Source organism: Macaca fascicularis, chromosome 20, assembly GCF_037993035.2.
Source record: "Macaca fascicularis isolate 582-1 chromosome 20, T2T-MFA8v1.1".
Classification (NCBI taxonomy): Eukaryota; Metazoa; Chordata; class Mammalia; order Primates; family Cercopithecidae; genus Macaca; species Macaca fascicularis.
The window spans coordinates 19,973,848-19,991,104 of record NC_088394.1 but is presented as its reverse complement, the minus strand read 5'-3'; the positions used below and the strand labels follow the sequence as shown (position 1 = coordinate 19,991,104).

General features: G+C 42.0%; 1 protein-coding gene across 5 annotated transcripts in view; it reads right to left on the bottom strand.

Moving 5' to 3' along the window:
- Window positions 1–15,078, bottom strand: part of LOC102120589 (acyl-CoA synthetase medium chain family member 5) — a 31,291-nt gene extending 16,213 nt beyond the window's left edge. For 2 of the 5 annotated variants that reach the window (XM_005591397.5, XM_005591395.5), the window contains exons 1-6: window positions 14,947–15,078; window positions 12,967–13,185; window positions 6,352–6,562; window positions 5,183–5,393; window positions 3,220–3,363; window positions 514–667 (exon numbers count right to left, since the gene is read on the bottom strand). In XM_005591397.5, the coding sequence (XP_005591454.3) occupies window positions 514–667; window positions 3,220–3,363; window positions 5,183–5,393; window positions 6,352–6,562; window positions 12,967–13,170 (924 nt within the window). In that variant the 5' untranslated portion in view covers window positions 13,171–13,185; window positions 14,947–15,078. Of the gene's footprint in view, window positions 1–513; window positions 668–815; window positions 2,450–3,219; window positions 3,364–5,182; window positions 5,394–6,351; window positions 6,563–12,966; window positions 13,186–14,946 lie in introns of those variants that run through there. The other 3 variants (XM_074027947.1, XM_074027946.1, XM_074027948.1) reach the window with 2 other exon arrangements.
- Window positions 15,079–17,257: the final 2,179 nt, after the last annotated feature.

Genomic DNA, 17,257 nt, shown 5'->3' with positions numbered 1-17,257 from the left:
AGAAGAGCCCTCTGACATTTTCAGGAATGACACTTAGGATACGGGGGGCTGGAGAAAGGTGACCTGTGTCTTGACTGGGGGCACCAATCTCCTCCCTCCCTATAAGAAGACCCTGGGAGGCTGAGCAGGAGTCACCAGGACTCTCTAGTTGGGTCATGTTAAACACCATGGACAGTAGCATTTGGAGTTGAGGCACAGACTGATTTTGCCTAAGGGTTTGACAAATACCTAGGGTTTTGGCAGAGGCATAAGGAAGAAAGTGGTGGAGACAAGGGCACCCCATGCAGGAGAAATAGCAATGAAATGGTCTTAATCTAGGAATCTAGCTAGAGCATAGGCAGTGATGGAAGGGAACCAGGTGGTCAGGAACCAGATTATGGAAGGCCTGGGAGCCACACCAAAGAAGCCTTAAAGTCATTGATTCATGTGTTTTCTCCTGCAGCCTGAAATCTATATCCCACTCATCTGATTTATACCCAACACATATGGGGTGTTGTTGGTTTTTCCTCTTACATTCAGGATAACTTTGGCATCAACTCGGGGCAGCTCATGCACAAAAATACAAGCTCCATTAGGCCAGGCAGAGAAGAGAGTCCAGGCTGCCTTCACCCAGCCAGTGTCAGTCGTGTTCCAGAAGATGTCCGATTCGGTCAAGGCCACCCACCGTCTGCCAAAAATTAGAGAACGTCAGCACCCTTGGCAATGACTCTACCTTTAAGAAGGATTGTATTATCTATATCACCCCATTTGGAGCCCTGCTCAGTGGGTACTCATTTATACTTGTGAAACCTGAACAAGAACCATCAAGTCAACTATTGTCTCAACAAGCATTTATTGAGCATCTTCCATGTACCTCTGCCCTAGACTAAGAATACAGAAGCAAAAAGAGTTTCCAGAAAATTCACAGTCCAGTGGATGTGATCTATAAGGGAAAAAGTTAACCTCAGTACTCTGTGCTAAGGTCACTTTATTTAGGCAACATTTATTTAGCACTTAGTCTGGGTTAGCACTAGGGATATAGAAATGAACAATTCGTCTTGCTTTAGGGCCTTAGAGTTTAGGAAGTATAAATATCTAGGAAGCCGCTGGAAAGCATGTTTTAACAGAGCTAAACACAAAGCCTTGTGCAATTACAGAGAATAGGCACCTAATCCAGAGCAATGTTGGAGATGAGTTTCTGAGAAATGCTCTGGTAGAGGAGATGACACTTGAGTTAGACATAAACAATGCATAGGGATTATATAGGTGAGGCAGAGAAGCAGGAGCATCCCAGGAATGGGAAACAGTGTCTGCAAACATGCAAGACAGAAAAGCAGTCATGCACTTGAATCCTGGGACACAGGCACTCCTGGTTCTCCCCCTTTCATTGGCTGTTCCCTTCTCAGTCTCCTCTGCTGAGTCCTCCTGGTCTCCCCTTCAGTGCAGAAATGCCTCAGGCACTCAGTCCTGAGACCCATTCTCTTTTCAGTTTATATTACACTTTGCTGATCTCATCCCATCTCATGGTATGAAATACCATCTTTACACTGATAAGTTCAGCATGAATCTTTCTCTCTAACTTCAGACGTGTATATCCAAATGCCCACTCAACATCTCCACTTTTAACAAGGCGATGGAGATGTCTAAGAAGACTCTCAAATTGACAACTCTATAAACAAACTCTGTTTTCTTCCCACTAGACAGCTCATCCCACAGTTCTTCCCCCATCATTTAGCGCTTCCGGTTGTTCATTCTTCTTAGAGCCATCCTTGACTCCTCCTTCTTATTCCACACTGACTCTGTCAGCAAGTCTTATTGGGTCTAGGTTGAAAATACATTCAGAATCTCATCTCTTCTCCCACTTCTCCCCGGGCAAGCTACCATGCTTGCCTCTTAATGCACTAGTCATCTTCTTTAGCTGTTTCCTCTACAGTTTCATTGTGAACCCAACATCCTGAGTGAGCCTTTAAAAAACATATTAGATTACGTCACTCCTCTGCTCAAAATATCCAATGCTTCTCAAAAAAAATTAAACATAGAATTACCATGTGATCCAGCAATTTCATTTCTGCATGTATACCCAAAAGAAGTAAAAGCAGAGACTCTAACAGATACTCGTATGCCAGTGTTTATAGCAACATTATTGACAACAGCCAAAATGTGGAAGCTACCCAAGTGTCTATCAACAGGTGAATGGATTATTTAAAATGTGGTCGAGGCCAGGCGCAGTGGCTCATGCCTATAATCCCAGCAATTTGAGAGGCCGAGGCGGGAGGATCACGAGGTCAGGAGTTCGAGACGAGGTTGGCCAACATGGTGAAACCCCATCTCTACTAAAAATACAAAAATTAGACGGGTGTGATGGCAGGCACCTGTAATCCCAGCTACCTGGGAGGCTGAGGCAGGAGAATCGCTTGAAACTGGACGGCAGAGGTTGCAGTGAGCGGAGATTGCACCACTGCACTCCAGCCTAGGCAAAAGAGAAAAACTCTGTCTCAAAAAAATAAAAATAAAATAAAATAATAAAAACAAATAAAATGTGGTCTATCCATACAATGGAATATTTTTCAGTCTTAAAAGGGAGGGAAATTTTGACACATGCCACAACATGGATGAAACTTGAGGACATTATGCTAAGTGAAAGAAGCCAAATTGCAAAACAAAAGGACAGACTGCATGATGCCAATCATACGAAATACCTGGAGTATCAAATTCACGGAAATGAAAAGTAAAATAGAGATTACCAGGGGTGAGGGGAGAGGGTAATGGGGCATTATTGGGTAATGGGGGCATAGTTCTCATTTGGAAAGATAAAGTAAATTCTGGAAATGGATGGTGATCATGGTTGCACAACAGTGTGAATGTATTTAATGACATTAAACTATACACTTAAAATGGTTAAAAGGGTACATTTATAATATATGTATGTATATGTTTATGTATGTATGTGTATGTGTGTGTGTGTGTGTGTATGTGTGTGTGTGTGTGTGTATATATGTGTGTATATATATATATATATATATATATATATATATATATATATATGGCTACGATTTAAAAAGAAACCTCCAGTGACTTTTCACCTCACTCAGAGTAAAATCCAGAATCATCAAGATCCTTCCTGAGCTGCTCCTATTGGCTCTTTGACCTCAGCTCCTGACATCTTTCCCCTCACGCCACTCCCTCCAGACCACTCGCCACTTTCTGTTCTTGGATCCTCTAGACAAGTTGCTCTGGTACCTTCCGCTGGCCACAAAACCCAGTCCGTAGCTGCTCTGGGAGTGCTCGACCATCTTGGGGGCCCCGGTGGTTCCGCTGGTGAAGTAGATGGCCAGCGGGTCTCGACTCTTTGTCCTCAGGCAGTTGTGCTCTGTAGGTGCCTCCCTGTAAAACGTAAAAACACTAGGTGGCGCTACCATAGTAAAAACAGTTAGTAGCACTGGTAATATGTATAACAACAATATGACTATCGTTTCACAAACATCACGTGTGAGGTGCTGTGCTGAAAGCTCTGGCTTGGGTAACCTGCAATCACCTCATAGGGTAGGTACTATCATTATAACCCTTTTGCAGACAAGGAAACTGAGGCTCAAATGGTTAAATAACTCACTCAAAAGAGCCCATGCTTTCTTACCAAAGTATGAGGACTTTCTGGTAGAACACACACATGTCCGTGTCTATAATTCTGCACATTTAGGCACAGCTTCCACCCCCACCGCAATTTCTAATAATTTAGAACTGTTTTCTAAAGGTTTCCCCCAGTATGGGATTTTGAGATCTGGGTAATTCCCAAAGTTCTGAGATCTGGATGACCAGCTAATCCACTGGCTCTCATCCCTGGCTGCAACGTGAAGTCCCCTGGTAAATTTTTGGAAGAAACTTGTCTATCCACTCTGAACAAAATAAAATCGGAATCTTTGATGTTTTCTTAAATGCTTCTCAGTAATTCTAGTAACAACCAAAATTGAGAACCACTGATCTAGGCCCACCTGACAGCTCTTCAAAACTATATGGGCTGATTTTTTTTTTTTTTTGAGACAGTGTTTTGCTCTTGTTGCCCAGGCTAGAGTGCAATGGCGCAATCTTGGCTCACTGCAACCTCCGTCTCCTGGGTTCAAGTCATTCTCCTGCCTCAGCCTCCCGAGTAGCTGGGATTATAGGCATGCACCACCACGCCCAGCTAATTTTGTATTTTTAGTAGAGAAGGGGTTTCTCCATGTTGATCAGGCTGGTCTCAAACTCCTGACCTCAGGTGATCCACCTGCCCCGGCCTCCAAAAGTGCTGGGATTATGGGCGTGAGCCACGGCGCCCAGGACTATGGGCTGATTTTTTAAAAAAAGATCTCAAGGGCTCTTGCTCATCTATGTCTGGTTAAGTAGGTCAGATGTGAGGCCTTGTCATCTGTATTCAAAACAGCATCCAGGTGAATCTGATGCAGCTGGTCTGTGGGGTGAGCATTCGTGACTCAATTGTTCAGGCCCCTGAGAGGCCCCTTTTGGGTTCTGGCTTCCAATCAGGACAAAGTCTTAAATTCTAAGAAGGGTTTCCACCAGGTCCTTGCTCTAAGGCAGATAGGGTCTCGGCCCTGCCCAATCCTGACTTAACTACTTTTTAGCACCTTGGGCAAGTCACTTTAGTTTTCCAAGCCTCAGTTTCCTCATCTGTAAAACTGGGTTGAAGGGCACATCATCATGTCCTTTTCAGGAATTAAATAAGATGATGTCTTATCCATTATGGTGTTCTGAACACCAAACACAATGCTTGTCACGAAATAGATGTTCATTAAACCTTTGCTACATGAATGAATGAAGGTGAAGGCTTACATAGCACAGTATCTAGGAATACGCTAAGTACCCAATACACGGCCATAAGTTGATTATTAATTGACCACCTGCTATGTACTAAATGCACCATATAGGTTATTTCATGTACTCTGAACGGTAGCTCTAATAACCACTACCGCCATTATAGAAGCAAATGAAGCACAGAAAAGCTGCTGACAAATCCAGCACTGACTGAATGAGCGACCTTGAACATTAAGGTGGTGACCAGGATTATGCTCAGGTCAGTCTGGCTGCCAAGGGGAGTGTTCCACTCTGATTCACTCTCTGTGTGTGAAATCAGCAATGCATTTCATCTTTTGTTGCTTAAAGGGGAAATGATTTCATTTTTCTGCTGTTCTCCTGGAGAACCCCAATTCACCGGAGGAGTTCCCTGAAGTTCAACCAGCCTGGCCGACTGTCGCTGTCTGACACCAGCAGCTTGGTCTGGAGGGAGGGGCATTCAGCACTGATGGCATCCACCCTTGGAGCTAGGGAGTCACTGGTGATAATGGACTTGGCCCTGGACGCCTGCAGCCGGTACTTGAGGTCCTTCTCCGTCAGCTGAGTGACACCCGGAATCATGACAACCCCTGGCATAAAACAGAAGTGGATGTTGACTGGATAGCAGGGAAGGTCTTGGGTATAGAGGTAAGAGATGAGGGCAGGAAGGGGCTGGGGAGGGTTGGAATGCCTGAGCTGGAAGAGGTAACAATAATAACAGCAGCCTAAAAACCCTAGCCTTCTGAATAAGTGCGTGATCACTCATTCACTCAGCATCAGCGGAGGCTTGCTAGGCTCACTGCGGCCTCTTTCCTCCTCTGTTTCTCTGCTGAAGGAACCATTCTAAGAAGGTAATGTTTCACTGCCCTGGACATTCGTGACAACAGGAGGAGCTGTCCCCCTAACCTCCTGCAAGGGATAATATCACTAGTTCTTTTATTTCCTCTTTATCTGCCTTCCTTTGGCAGCTGGATAATGCTGTGATAATGAGAATCATAAAGTCTAAGAGTGAAACTAACATAGATTGGTTATAGGAGTCCCTCATCTATAACTGCGTTGTTCAGGTAAAATTCTAGCAACTAAAGCAAGGCTCCCAAACCACGACCAGCAGAAAATAAGCTTGATTTGTCCCAGTCAGGACTTTTTAAAATGACAGATGCCAACATTAAAAGACAGGAGGATTTTTCATAAAAATCCAGAGTTTTCCATTACAAATCAGAAGTTCTGATAACACCGGTATTCATCCTGTCGTGGGAACATTTGGTTCGAGTTGAGAAGCAGCGACTCCATTTGATAAAGCATGTGATCTCCCGTTTGCCGCAGTCCTCACCACTCCCTACTGCCTTGCACTGACCTGCTTTTATCAATTACATCACTGTCTGGCCCCTATTATACAATCAGGTCTGTGACTGTTGGGCAAATAGGAAGTAAGCACAACTCCACATAGGGTTTATTTTCGCTCCATCTTCAAGACTCTGTGGACACCGCAAAGCTCTGGCAGGTTGTGTCTGACCCCAGCTAAAATTCCCAGCCGCCCTGCTTACTGACCTGTCCGCATGCAAGCCACACTGACCAGCCACCACTCCGGGAGCCGTGGGAGTACCAGCATCATTCTGTCCCCAGGCTGCAGGCCACATGCACCCCCCAGCACATTGGCTGCCTTCCTGGACTGCTTCCCCAGCTCCTCAAAGCTCCACTTGATCTCTGCTCCTGTGCCATTGACCCACCAGAAGGCAGGATTTGGGGGGCGGTGTCCAGCCTAGATGGTGGTGCAGGCAGAAAAAAAAATAGAAGTAATTTATTGAGAATTTTTGTTTGCTTGTTGCTGTTGTTTAATGTTTTATAGTAGTTCATGTAAAATTCACAGGGTTCCAAAAGCAAAGCAATATGGAAAGGCATGCATTGAAAAGGCTTGCTCCCTTCCTTGTACCTATCTGCCCTGTTTTCTACTTCCTCTGCCTCACTAAGTAACCAATTGTATTAGTTTTTTGCATATCCTTCCATAGTTTCTTTAGGCAAACACAAGCACATATATTTTTCCTACTATCTTTTTAATGCAAAAGGTAGCACGTGATTTACGCTGTTTTCTGTTTTTCCCTTTTTTATTGAAATATAATTCAGGTACCAGAAAAATCACCATTTTAAAGCACACAACTCACTGTTTCTTAATATATTCACAAGGTTGTGTAGCTATCACCATTCTCTAATTCCAGAACACTTTTGTTGCCCTATAAAGAAACACTGTACAAATTAGCAGTCCCTCCCCATTCCCTCCTCCTCCAGCTCCTGGCTACCACTTATCTGCTTTCTGTCTCTATGGATTTGCATCTTCTGGATATTTCATATGAATGGTATCATACAATATGTAGCTTTATGTCTGGTTTCTTTCACTTTGTACAATGCTTTCAATATTTATCTATGTCATATCATGAATTGGTATTACATTCTTTTGATGGCTGAATAATATTCCACTGTATGGATAGACCACATTTTGTTTATCCATTCATCAGTTGACAGACATTAGGGTTGGTTCTACTTTTTGGCTATTTTAAATAACATTGCTATGAGGATTTATGTACAAGTTTTTGTGTGAGCACATGTTTTCTATTGTCTTGGATATGTACCTAGGAGTACAATTCCTGGGTCAGTACTGTAATAACTATGTTAACTTTTGGAGGAACTGCCAAACTGTTTTCCATAGCACCGCACCATTTTACGTTTCCATCCAGGCATGTTGGAGGGTTCTAATTCTCTGCATCATCTCCAACACTTGTTATTGTGCCTTTTTTTTTTTTTTTGCCATGCCACTGGTTATGAAGTGGTATCTCCTTGTAGCTAGAATTTGCATTTCCCTAGTGAATAAAGATGTCAAGCATCTTTTCATGTGTCTATTGGCCATTTGTTTATATTCCTTAAGAAAATGTCTATTCAGATTCTTAGCCCATACTTTAATTGGGTTATTTGTCTTTTTCACTGTTGAGTTTGAGTTCTTTAAGTGTGGTAGATACTAGACCCTTACCCAATATGTGATTTTTCAGATATTTTCTCCTATTCTGTGAGCTGTCTCTTTACTTTCATATACAAATACTATTAATTTTCATGAAGTCTAATTAATCTATTTTTTCTTTTGTTGCTTTTGCTTTAGAAACCATTGCCTAATCAGAGGTCACAAAGATACACTCCTATGTTTTCTTCTAAAAATTTTCTTATACTTTTTGTTTCTTCATTTAGGTCTTTGATACATTTTGAGCTAATTTTTGTATTTAATGTCAGGTAAGAGACTCAATTAATTCTTTTGCATGTGAACACCCAGTTGTGCCAGCATCATTAGTTGGAAAGACAATTATTTCATCCATTTAATTGTCTCGGTACCCTTGTTGAAAATCAATTGATTGTAGATTTGTGGATTTATTTCTAGACTCTGAATTAATACCTATTTATCCAAGTCTATCTTTATGCTAGTGCCACACTGTCTTGGTTACTGTAACTTTTCAGTAGATTTGAAATAGAAAAGTGTTAGTCTTCTTTTTTTTTTTTCCCCCAAGATTGTTTTGGTCCCTGTGGGTCCCTTGCATTTCCATAGGAGTTTTTGAATCAGCTTGTCTATTTCTGTAAACAAGTCTCCTAGGATTTTGATAAAGTTTACATTAAATGTGCAGCTCAATTGGGGGTGTATTTTCATTTTAACAATATTAATTCCTTTAATCCATGAGCATGGGGTGTATTTCTATTTGTTTGTATCTTTTCCAGTTTATTTCAGTAATGTTTTGTCATATTCCGTGTACAAGCCTTATACTTCTTTGGTTAAATTTACTTATATGTACTTCATTCTTTTTGATGCTATTAGTAAATAAAATTATTTCTTAACTTCATTTTTTATTGCTCCTTACTCAAGTATTGAATATTAAGTTATCTGCTCTTAAAATACAATGACGAAGCAGGGATTCCATAATAGTCACAGAGATATCCATTCAAACAATGGATTAAAATAAAAGGAAAACAATGAGTCACCAATCCCAAGCAACTCTGAATCCAACTGAGAAAACTCTATTATGTTTCAAAGCCCTTAATCCTCTGTGGTTGTGGCTTTGCTTTCTAGTTGCTCAGCTCCACCCTCTGGGCTCCCAATTCCACATTCTTGGCTAACAACTCTGCCCTAAACAATCTTTTCTTTTTCAAGAAGGGTGACACATGTTTGCAGCTAAGTAGCTTTAACCATCTGCTTCCTGCCTGTAGAATTTGGGGAGTCCAACAGCCTTCTTTTATATTTTCCTGCTCTCTGTCCAGTACAAGATGGCAGTGTTTCTGCTGATATAACATTCTCAAGAAACTAACGGTTCTCTCATGTATGTCTCAGTGATTCATCCCATTAGAGAAGTAGCTCCCCCACAGATCTTTTCCACGTAATTCCATCTCTATTGCTGGTTTCTGCCTCCATGACTGAAGGAACTCAGGAGCCCCATGTCTAATCTCTTTAAAAAGTTCTCTGTGACTTTTTGATACTTGAATTGCTGGCAAAAGATTGTCCAACCACACTTTTGGATTTCCCTTTGCAGCATACTTTTCTGACAGTGAATATCCTAACTTTAATGTCTTTTATAATATAAGAAGGCTGAGAATTGTTCAAACCACCAAGTTCTGGCTCTGTTTTTGCTTAACAATTCTTTCCTCTATCTCTTTCTTTCCTTTAGCGTTGTAATATAACCAGCGAGAAGAAATCAGGCCACATCTTCAACACTTGGCTGGGAAATCTTCTTAGCTAAATATCCAAGGTTGTCCCTTATAAATTCTTCTATCCATATGGCTCTAGGACGCTAGTCAGCCAAAATTTCTGCCACTATGTAATAAGGATCCACTTTCCTTCAGTTTCTGATATGACATTTTTCATTTCCTTCTGAGTTTTTATCATCTGTGCCTTTAATGTTCATATTTCTACCAACAGTCTGTTCATGATTCATGATTCTTTAAAACAATACAAGTCTCATCTATCATGTTCCTCCTTTCTTTTTGAGGTCTCGCTCATTAATCATTAATATCTGCATTTCTACTAACAGTCTGCTCAAGGCAATCCAGGCTTTTTTCTGTGCTCCTCAAAATTCTTCAAGCCTCTACCCATCACCTAATTCCAAACCTACTTGCACATCCTTTGGTATTTATTACAGCTCTCATTGCTACTCTTGGTGCCAAAATCTGTATTGGTTTCGAATAATCCTATCTATTGCTGCTGTAATAAATTACCAAAAACTTAGTTGCATAAAACAACACAAATATACAGCCTTATAGTTCTGGAGATAAAAAGTTCCAAATCAGTCTTGGTGGACTAACATCAAGATATCAGAAGAATTGTTTTCCTACTGGATGCTTTAGTGGAGAACCTGTGTCCTTGCATTTTCTAGTTTTTAGAGGCAATTCACATCCCTTGGATCATGGCCCCACATCACTCCCACCTCTGTTTTCATTGTCACATCTCCTTCTCTGACTCTGACCCTCCTTCCTTCTCATAGGGTACCTTATGATTATATTGGGCTCATCCAGATAATCCAGAATAATCTCATCATATGAATATCTTTAGTTATAATAATGTTTGCAAGGTCTCTTTTGCCGTGTAAGATAACATACTCACAGGTTTCAGGGATTAAGATGTAAAAATCTTGGGGAAGGGGTGCATTATTTTGATAACCATAGCCATGCTATTTCAAGTTTCTTTGAGCATCTTGTAAATTTTTGTTAAAAACTATACATTTAAAATTACATCATTTGATTACTCAGGAAATCAGATCCCTCCTCCCCATCCATTCCCTGCAACTCCCCAGAGTTTGATTTGTTGTTGCTGATTGTTGTTGTTTGTTTAGTGACTTTTGTGAACCATTTCTGTGAAGTGTGCATTATTTGTTCTATGTGGCCACTGAGATCTCTACTTGGTTAGCTTAGTAGTCATCTTATGATTAGACAGAAATTTCTTTAAATGCCTGAAACCAATAAATCTCCCAGTCTTTGGGTGGGTGTTGAGGCACACCTTTAGCATTCAGCCAGGCAATTAACAATCCTGCCTCAGTCTTAATTTCCTGCATGCTCAAACTCTCAGTCTGCCAGAAGTGAGAGCTTAGAGTTTCCTCAGATCTTTCCTAAGCATGTGCAAAGCCCTGGGAAAGAACACAGCCTTACTTAGGTGTGTTGATTTCTAGATTTCCAGGAATACAATATAATTTTTAAAGCTCCCATAGACATTAGATCCTCCAGCTTTTCTTTTTTCACTCTTTGGTGAGTCTATTGTTTGTCCCGCTGGTATCCATCACCTTAGGGAACAATGAAGCTATAATATTTGTCTGTAATTGTTTTGGACAAAAACCCCCAGGGAAAAGGCTTTTCTCATTGGTTGAGCCTCAAGTTGATTCAAATACAGTTTTACAAGTAGGGTCTTCTAAAGAACCAATGGGCAGCTCAAATAATAACAGTTCTTCCTAAGTGAAGCTTTGAAAAAACTCCAACTCCATTCTGTCCCCTCTAATGGTTGCCATGATGCACAAGAAATGGGGGCTGTTATTTTTCAAGGCTACCGCATAGCTGGAAAGTCCTTATTCTACCATTTTTTCCTCACCTAATCCTGCTTGCTTGTTTTTATCATTAGGAGAAGTCTTCTAAGGATGCCCCTAGTATTGCAAAAAGAACTTAGATTTTTGTAGGCCATCAGGAATGGAGCATCCTGGCTTCATCTCTTACATGCACTTCTCATTTAATTCTCACTATTACTCTAAGTAGCATATGGTATGACTATCATTGTACAGATGAGAAAGTTGAGATCTAAAGAACTTAGGGCACTTGTCCAAGGTCACACTTCAAGTACATGGATGAACAATGTCTATCCGACTGCAAAGCCTGCTTTTAAGTCTCAGTCATCCTCATACCACCTTCATAAGTTTCACTATATCTGCTGACAGTTAATTTTACTGTATCTACTAACAATGCCATTTACATCATATTTTTTCTTTAAACAATCTCATGTTATAATTAACATGAATACAATTCTTTGAATTAAATTTTATATTTCTAGTTTTGTATTCTCCAGCTTTTCTTTTTTCACTTTTTGGTGAGTCTATTGTTTGTCCCTACTGTTATCCATCACCTTAGGCAACAACAAAGTTAAACATTTGTCTGTAATTGTTTTGGACAAAACCCCCAGGGAAAAGGCTTTTCTCATCAGTTAAGCTTCACATTTGTTGAAATACAGTTTTATAAGTAGGTCTTCCTCTTATAAATGAAAAGTTAATATCATGTAACACAAATAAAAAGTAACCATGAAATAGAGAGACTCAACAGAGACAGATATAAGGGAAAATAAAGAAGAAAGCAGATGCACAGAGACACACAAATAAATCAGGGTTCTCTAATTCAATTCTATGTATCTGTTATGATCTGCAAAAAGCTTTGAGCCTGAGCCCTATTCTTTCCTTATTTTATTTTGTTTTGTCTTATTTTATTTTATTTTTTGAGATGGAGTCTCACTCTGTTGTCTAGGCTGGAGTGCAGTGGCATGATCTCAGCTCACTGCAACCTCTGCCTCCTGAGTTCAAGCAATTCTCATGCCTCAGCCTCCAAAGTAGCTGGGACTACAGGTGTGTGCCACCATGCCTGGCTAATTTTTATTTATTTATTTTATTTTTTTTATTTTTAGTAGAGCCAGAGTTTCACCATGTTGGTGAGGCTGGTCTTGAACTCCTGACCTCAGGTGATCTGCCCTTCCTGGCACCCCAAAGTGCTGGAATTACGGACGTGAGCCACTGCGCCCGGCCTTCTTTCCTTATTTAGAAGAGAAGCGCATGACACTGAACAAGAGACATCAAAGAGTAGCAGCAAAACAAAACTTCCTCCTTCAGTTGATGAACAACTAGAAGGGAATCGGAAGGGACATAACTGTCTCACTGTGTGATTTGGGCTCAAGAATGCAGGACACTTCAGAGAAGGAACAAGCATGTCTAAGGCTCACAACACTGACTCAGATTTTTTTTCCTAAGTCTCAAATGCTAACAGTTTACATTTTAGAACCAGCAAAATTCCCAGGTCCAAATTTTCTCATCAACATGTCTTGGAGTCTTGAGTCTCATTGTGGTACCTGAGGGCAGCCTCAGATGCCCCAGGTGGACTCTAGGACAGAACAGGCTTCACCTCTTCCAGCCGACTCCACACATCCAGCACATCATGGGCAAAGTTGAAGTACTCAGGCACCGGCTGCCTTCCCAGGCTGATGGCTTCCCAGGTGGCCACGATCTTCTGAGGAACAGGTAGAGGTGTTGGCTGCCCGCGAGACCCACAGAATCCCCTGGAGTTCCTCAGTACCTGGAGGACCATGTGTCTCAACCATGGTCTCATGTGGTCGCCTCCTGTCTGTCACCAAAGAAAAGAGGGCATTGTCATATATTTTGGACTTTGGGGACAACACGAGGTTAGGAGAAACCTGTGGTCAGTGCTGATGGTGACTGTGGTCTCTACTGACTTGTAGAATAAACTCTCCACCTTCAGTCTCAGTTCTTCTATGTGATGGTCATTTCTCTCCTCTGACCCCGAGATCCGTCCTTTTGACCTCTCACTGACTGTGGGCCTCTGGGTCTGAGGTCAGAAATCAGAGCCCACTTCTCAAGGTTCAGTACTTCAAAGGGAATCCCTCAAAAAGCCTTTGGCCAATCCTGAACTGACCTTACAAAGTTGAAGACAGCTCTAGGGCAGCACTGTCCAATAGAGATAGAATGTTAGCCACCTGTGCAATTTACAATGCTCTACTACTTCCTTTAAGAAAAGTAGAAACAGGTGAGATTTATTATAATAATACATTTTATTTAACCAGATAGAGCCAAAGTATGACCATTTCAATGCATAGTCAATAGACGAATAAATTGGTAAAGAGATATTTTACATACTTTTACTTATTTTTTGTTTTTTTTGGTACTAAGTCCTCAAAATCTGATATAGATTTTACCCTTACAAACATGTGTCAATTTGGACTAACCACACTTCAAAGGCTCAAAAGCCACAAGTGGCCGCTGCATGGCATGATGTGCTTTTAGTGTCTTTTTAATTTTTTAAATTTTTAAAAATTAATTTTAGTTTCAAAATTTTTATTATTGTTATTTTTGAGACAGTCTCACTCTGTTGCCCAGGCTAGAGTACGGTGGTGCCATCACAGCTTACTGCAGCCTCGAACTGAAGCAGTCCTGCCACCCCAGCCTTCCTACAGCTGGAACTACAAGCACTAGCCACCACGTATGGCTAAATGTTTTAAAGGTTTTTTTGTAGAAACAGGATCTCACTGTGTTGCCCAGGCAGGGCTTGAACTCCTGGCCTCAAGTGATCCTCCCAACTCGGCCTCCCAAGTGCTGGGATTACAGATGTGAGCCACTGTGCCCAGCCCGGTTTTAGTGTCTTGCTACTCAAAGTGTGATCTGGGGACCAGCAGATGGGGCCCCACCCTACACCTGTAGAATTAGAATCTGCAAGTTAACAGGATGTTCAGATGTTAAAGTTAACATGTTAAAGTTTGAGAGACACTGGCCCGGGACCTGCATGTGACCTCAGTTTCAGTTTCCTTGCATTAAATTCCTCTTAGTAATAATAATAACAAAATATGGTAATAACAAAATGTAATAACAACCGACAAGAATAACGTGGCACAACAAGAAAAACCGTAACAGCTACAGTCTATCGAAGGCCTACTGTGTACCAAGCATTTTAAAAGTGCTTATAGGCATTATTTCATTAAATCTTTATAACAGCTCTCTGCTGTAAATGTTATTTTCTCCTTTTACAGATAAAGAAAGTGAAGCTTAAGGGGAAAAGTGACTTTCAGGCTTCACTTCCTGGAAAAACACAGGCCCCGGCCTCTGCAGTGGCCACCAGGCCTCGGCCTGCGCCTCAGAGACTTCCTTTCTCTGACCCACCTCTCCTGCCCCTCACCTCTCCTGAACTCTGCCCCAATCCTTTCCTCAATCTCCCACCCCTGGATTCCTCAGGCGCCTAAACAGCTGATAATTTAGAATCCCCAGGCCTCCTTCCCATTCCCGGACACCATTTCGGATGTCACTTCCTGATTTAATCGGCAAAGGCCTCAGAGGCAGCTGACACCTTCGGCTGAAAACTTTCTTTCCAAATTACCTTGCTCTTGAACCAAAGTAATGCAAAAGGTCTCTGTTTTCTGCTTCAGCTGAGCGGAGCAGACCTGAATGCCTGTAAACACTGGGCTCCCTCAGAAAACAGCCTCCCACAGGGAACTTCGGCCCCAAATGCAGCCAAGAGTGGGCAGAGCCAGAACCCAGCAGCTGACACAGTGGCTTTAACTGGTCAGGGTGTGCTGAGCCAGTGAAAGTGGCCTCCTGCCAAGTTTGCTCAGTACTCACAGTGGCTGGAAGATCAGACCTCAACTGTCATGCCTGGTGGGTGCACCGAAACTGGTGGATAGATTCCCTAAAAATTCAAGTTGCCATCTAATCAGAAAAAGCAACAAGAAGATTATGATGTTTTAACAGAAAAGGTACAACAGTGATAAAAATATAAGTCAGACTTTGTTTCTTTTCTGCTTAAAACCCTCCGATAGATACAGAGAGAACAGAGGAGTGCTTCCAGGGAACCCTAAGGCATCCCTTTGAAGTCATAGAATTGTTCTAAATTTGGATTGTGGTCATGACAGCACAACTCTGTAAATTTCCTGCAAAGAATAGTAATAATAATTGTACACTGCCAAAAGAAGTTTTTTGGGTGTTTGTTTGTTTGTTTGTTTGTTTGTTTTTTGAGACAGGCTCTTGTTCTGTCGCCCAGGCTGGAGTGCGATGGTGCAGTCTTGACTCACTGCAACCTCCACCTCCTGGGTTCAAGCGATCCTCCCACCTCAGCCTCCCGAGTAGCTGGGACGATAGGCACGCACTACCACGCCTGGCTAATTTTTGTATTTTTTTGGTAGAGATGCAGTTTCAACATGTTGACCAGGTTGGTCTCAATTCCTGACCTTAAGTGATCTGACCACTGTGGCCTCCCAAAGTGCTGGGATTATAGGTGTGAGCCACTGCACCTGGCACAAAGGTGGTTTTTTGAAAAAGCTTCCTACAGCTCCCTGTCTCACTCACAGTCCAAGCCAAAGTCCTGACAATTGCCAGGCGCGGTGGCTTATGCCTGTCATCCCAGCACTTTGGGAGGCCGAGGTGGGTGGATCACGAGGTCAGAAGATTGAGACCATCCTGGCTAATACAGTGAAACGCTGTCTCTATTAAAAATACAAAAATTAGCCGGGCGTGGTGGTGGGCACCTATAGTCCCAGCTACTGGGGAAGCTGAGGCAGGAGAATGGCGTGAACCCGGGAGGCGGAGGTTGCAGTGAGCCGAGATTGCGCCACTGCACTCCAGCCAGAGACCCAGCAAGACTCCGTCTCAAAAAAACAAAAACAAACAAACAAACAAAAAGTCCTGTCAGTTGCCTACAGGGCCCCACAGGAATTCCTGCGAGTTTTTCTCCTCAAAGCCCCGTCTCACTCTGCTCCAGCCATTCTAGGCTTTTGGTTGTTTGTTCTCTGAAGTTCCTTTTAAATTATTTTTAATTTTTGTGGGTACATAGTAGGTATATACATTCATGGGTTACACGAGATATTTTGATACAGGCATGCAGTGCGTTAGAACTACATCAGGGTAAATGGGGTGTCCATCACCTCAAACATTTATCCTTTGTGTTACAAACAATCCAATTATACTATTGTAGTTATTTTAAGTGTATGGTTAAATTATTCTTGATGATAGTCATCCTATTGTGCTAGCAAATACTAGGCCTTATTTATTCATTCTTACTACTTTTTTGTACCCGTTCACCATCCCCCTTCTCCTCCAACTCCCTGCAACACTTTCCAGACTCTGGCAACCATCCTTCTATTGTCTCCATGAGTTCGTTTGTTTTCCTGTTTAGCTCCCACAAGTAAGTGAGAACAGAATGTTTGCTTTCTATGCCTGACTTGCTTCCCTTAATGTAATGACTTCCAGTTCCATCCATGTTGTTGCAATGACAGGGTTATGGGTGTCCTATGGAGAGGACGCTGAACCATTAACTGCCTTTCTTTGCAGTGATTCAAACATCACACCGGATTTTTATCTGTCACTGTGTGTTGTTCCCCTGTGACTCTGTCTCATTTCCTGGCCTGGCCAGTTTGGCTCATTTCCACGCAGGCAGCTCCTCTCCCTTGCTGCCAAGCTTGGCCACAGGGAACCATCTTCTGGGCCTTCAGTGTCCACTTGCTCAGCATTCAGTCCTTTACTGCAACCCAGGATACAACCTCATCTCTGAATCTCCAGCCAGATCTAAAGATACAATCTCTACCCTCAGTAGGGTGTCCGGACTGTTGGATATTATCTATTTTTCCGGCAGTCTAATCTCAATATCACTACTCTCCATCAGTACTTTTTAAAAGGATATATAATCATAAGACATG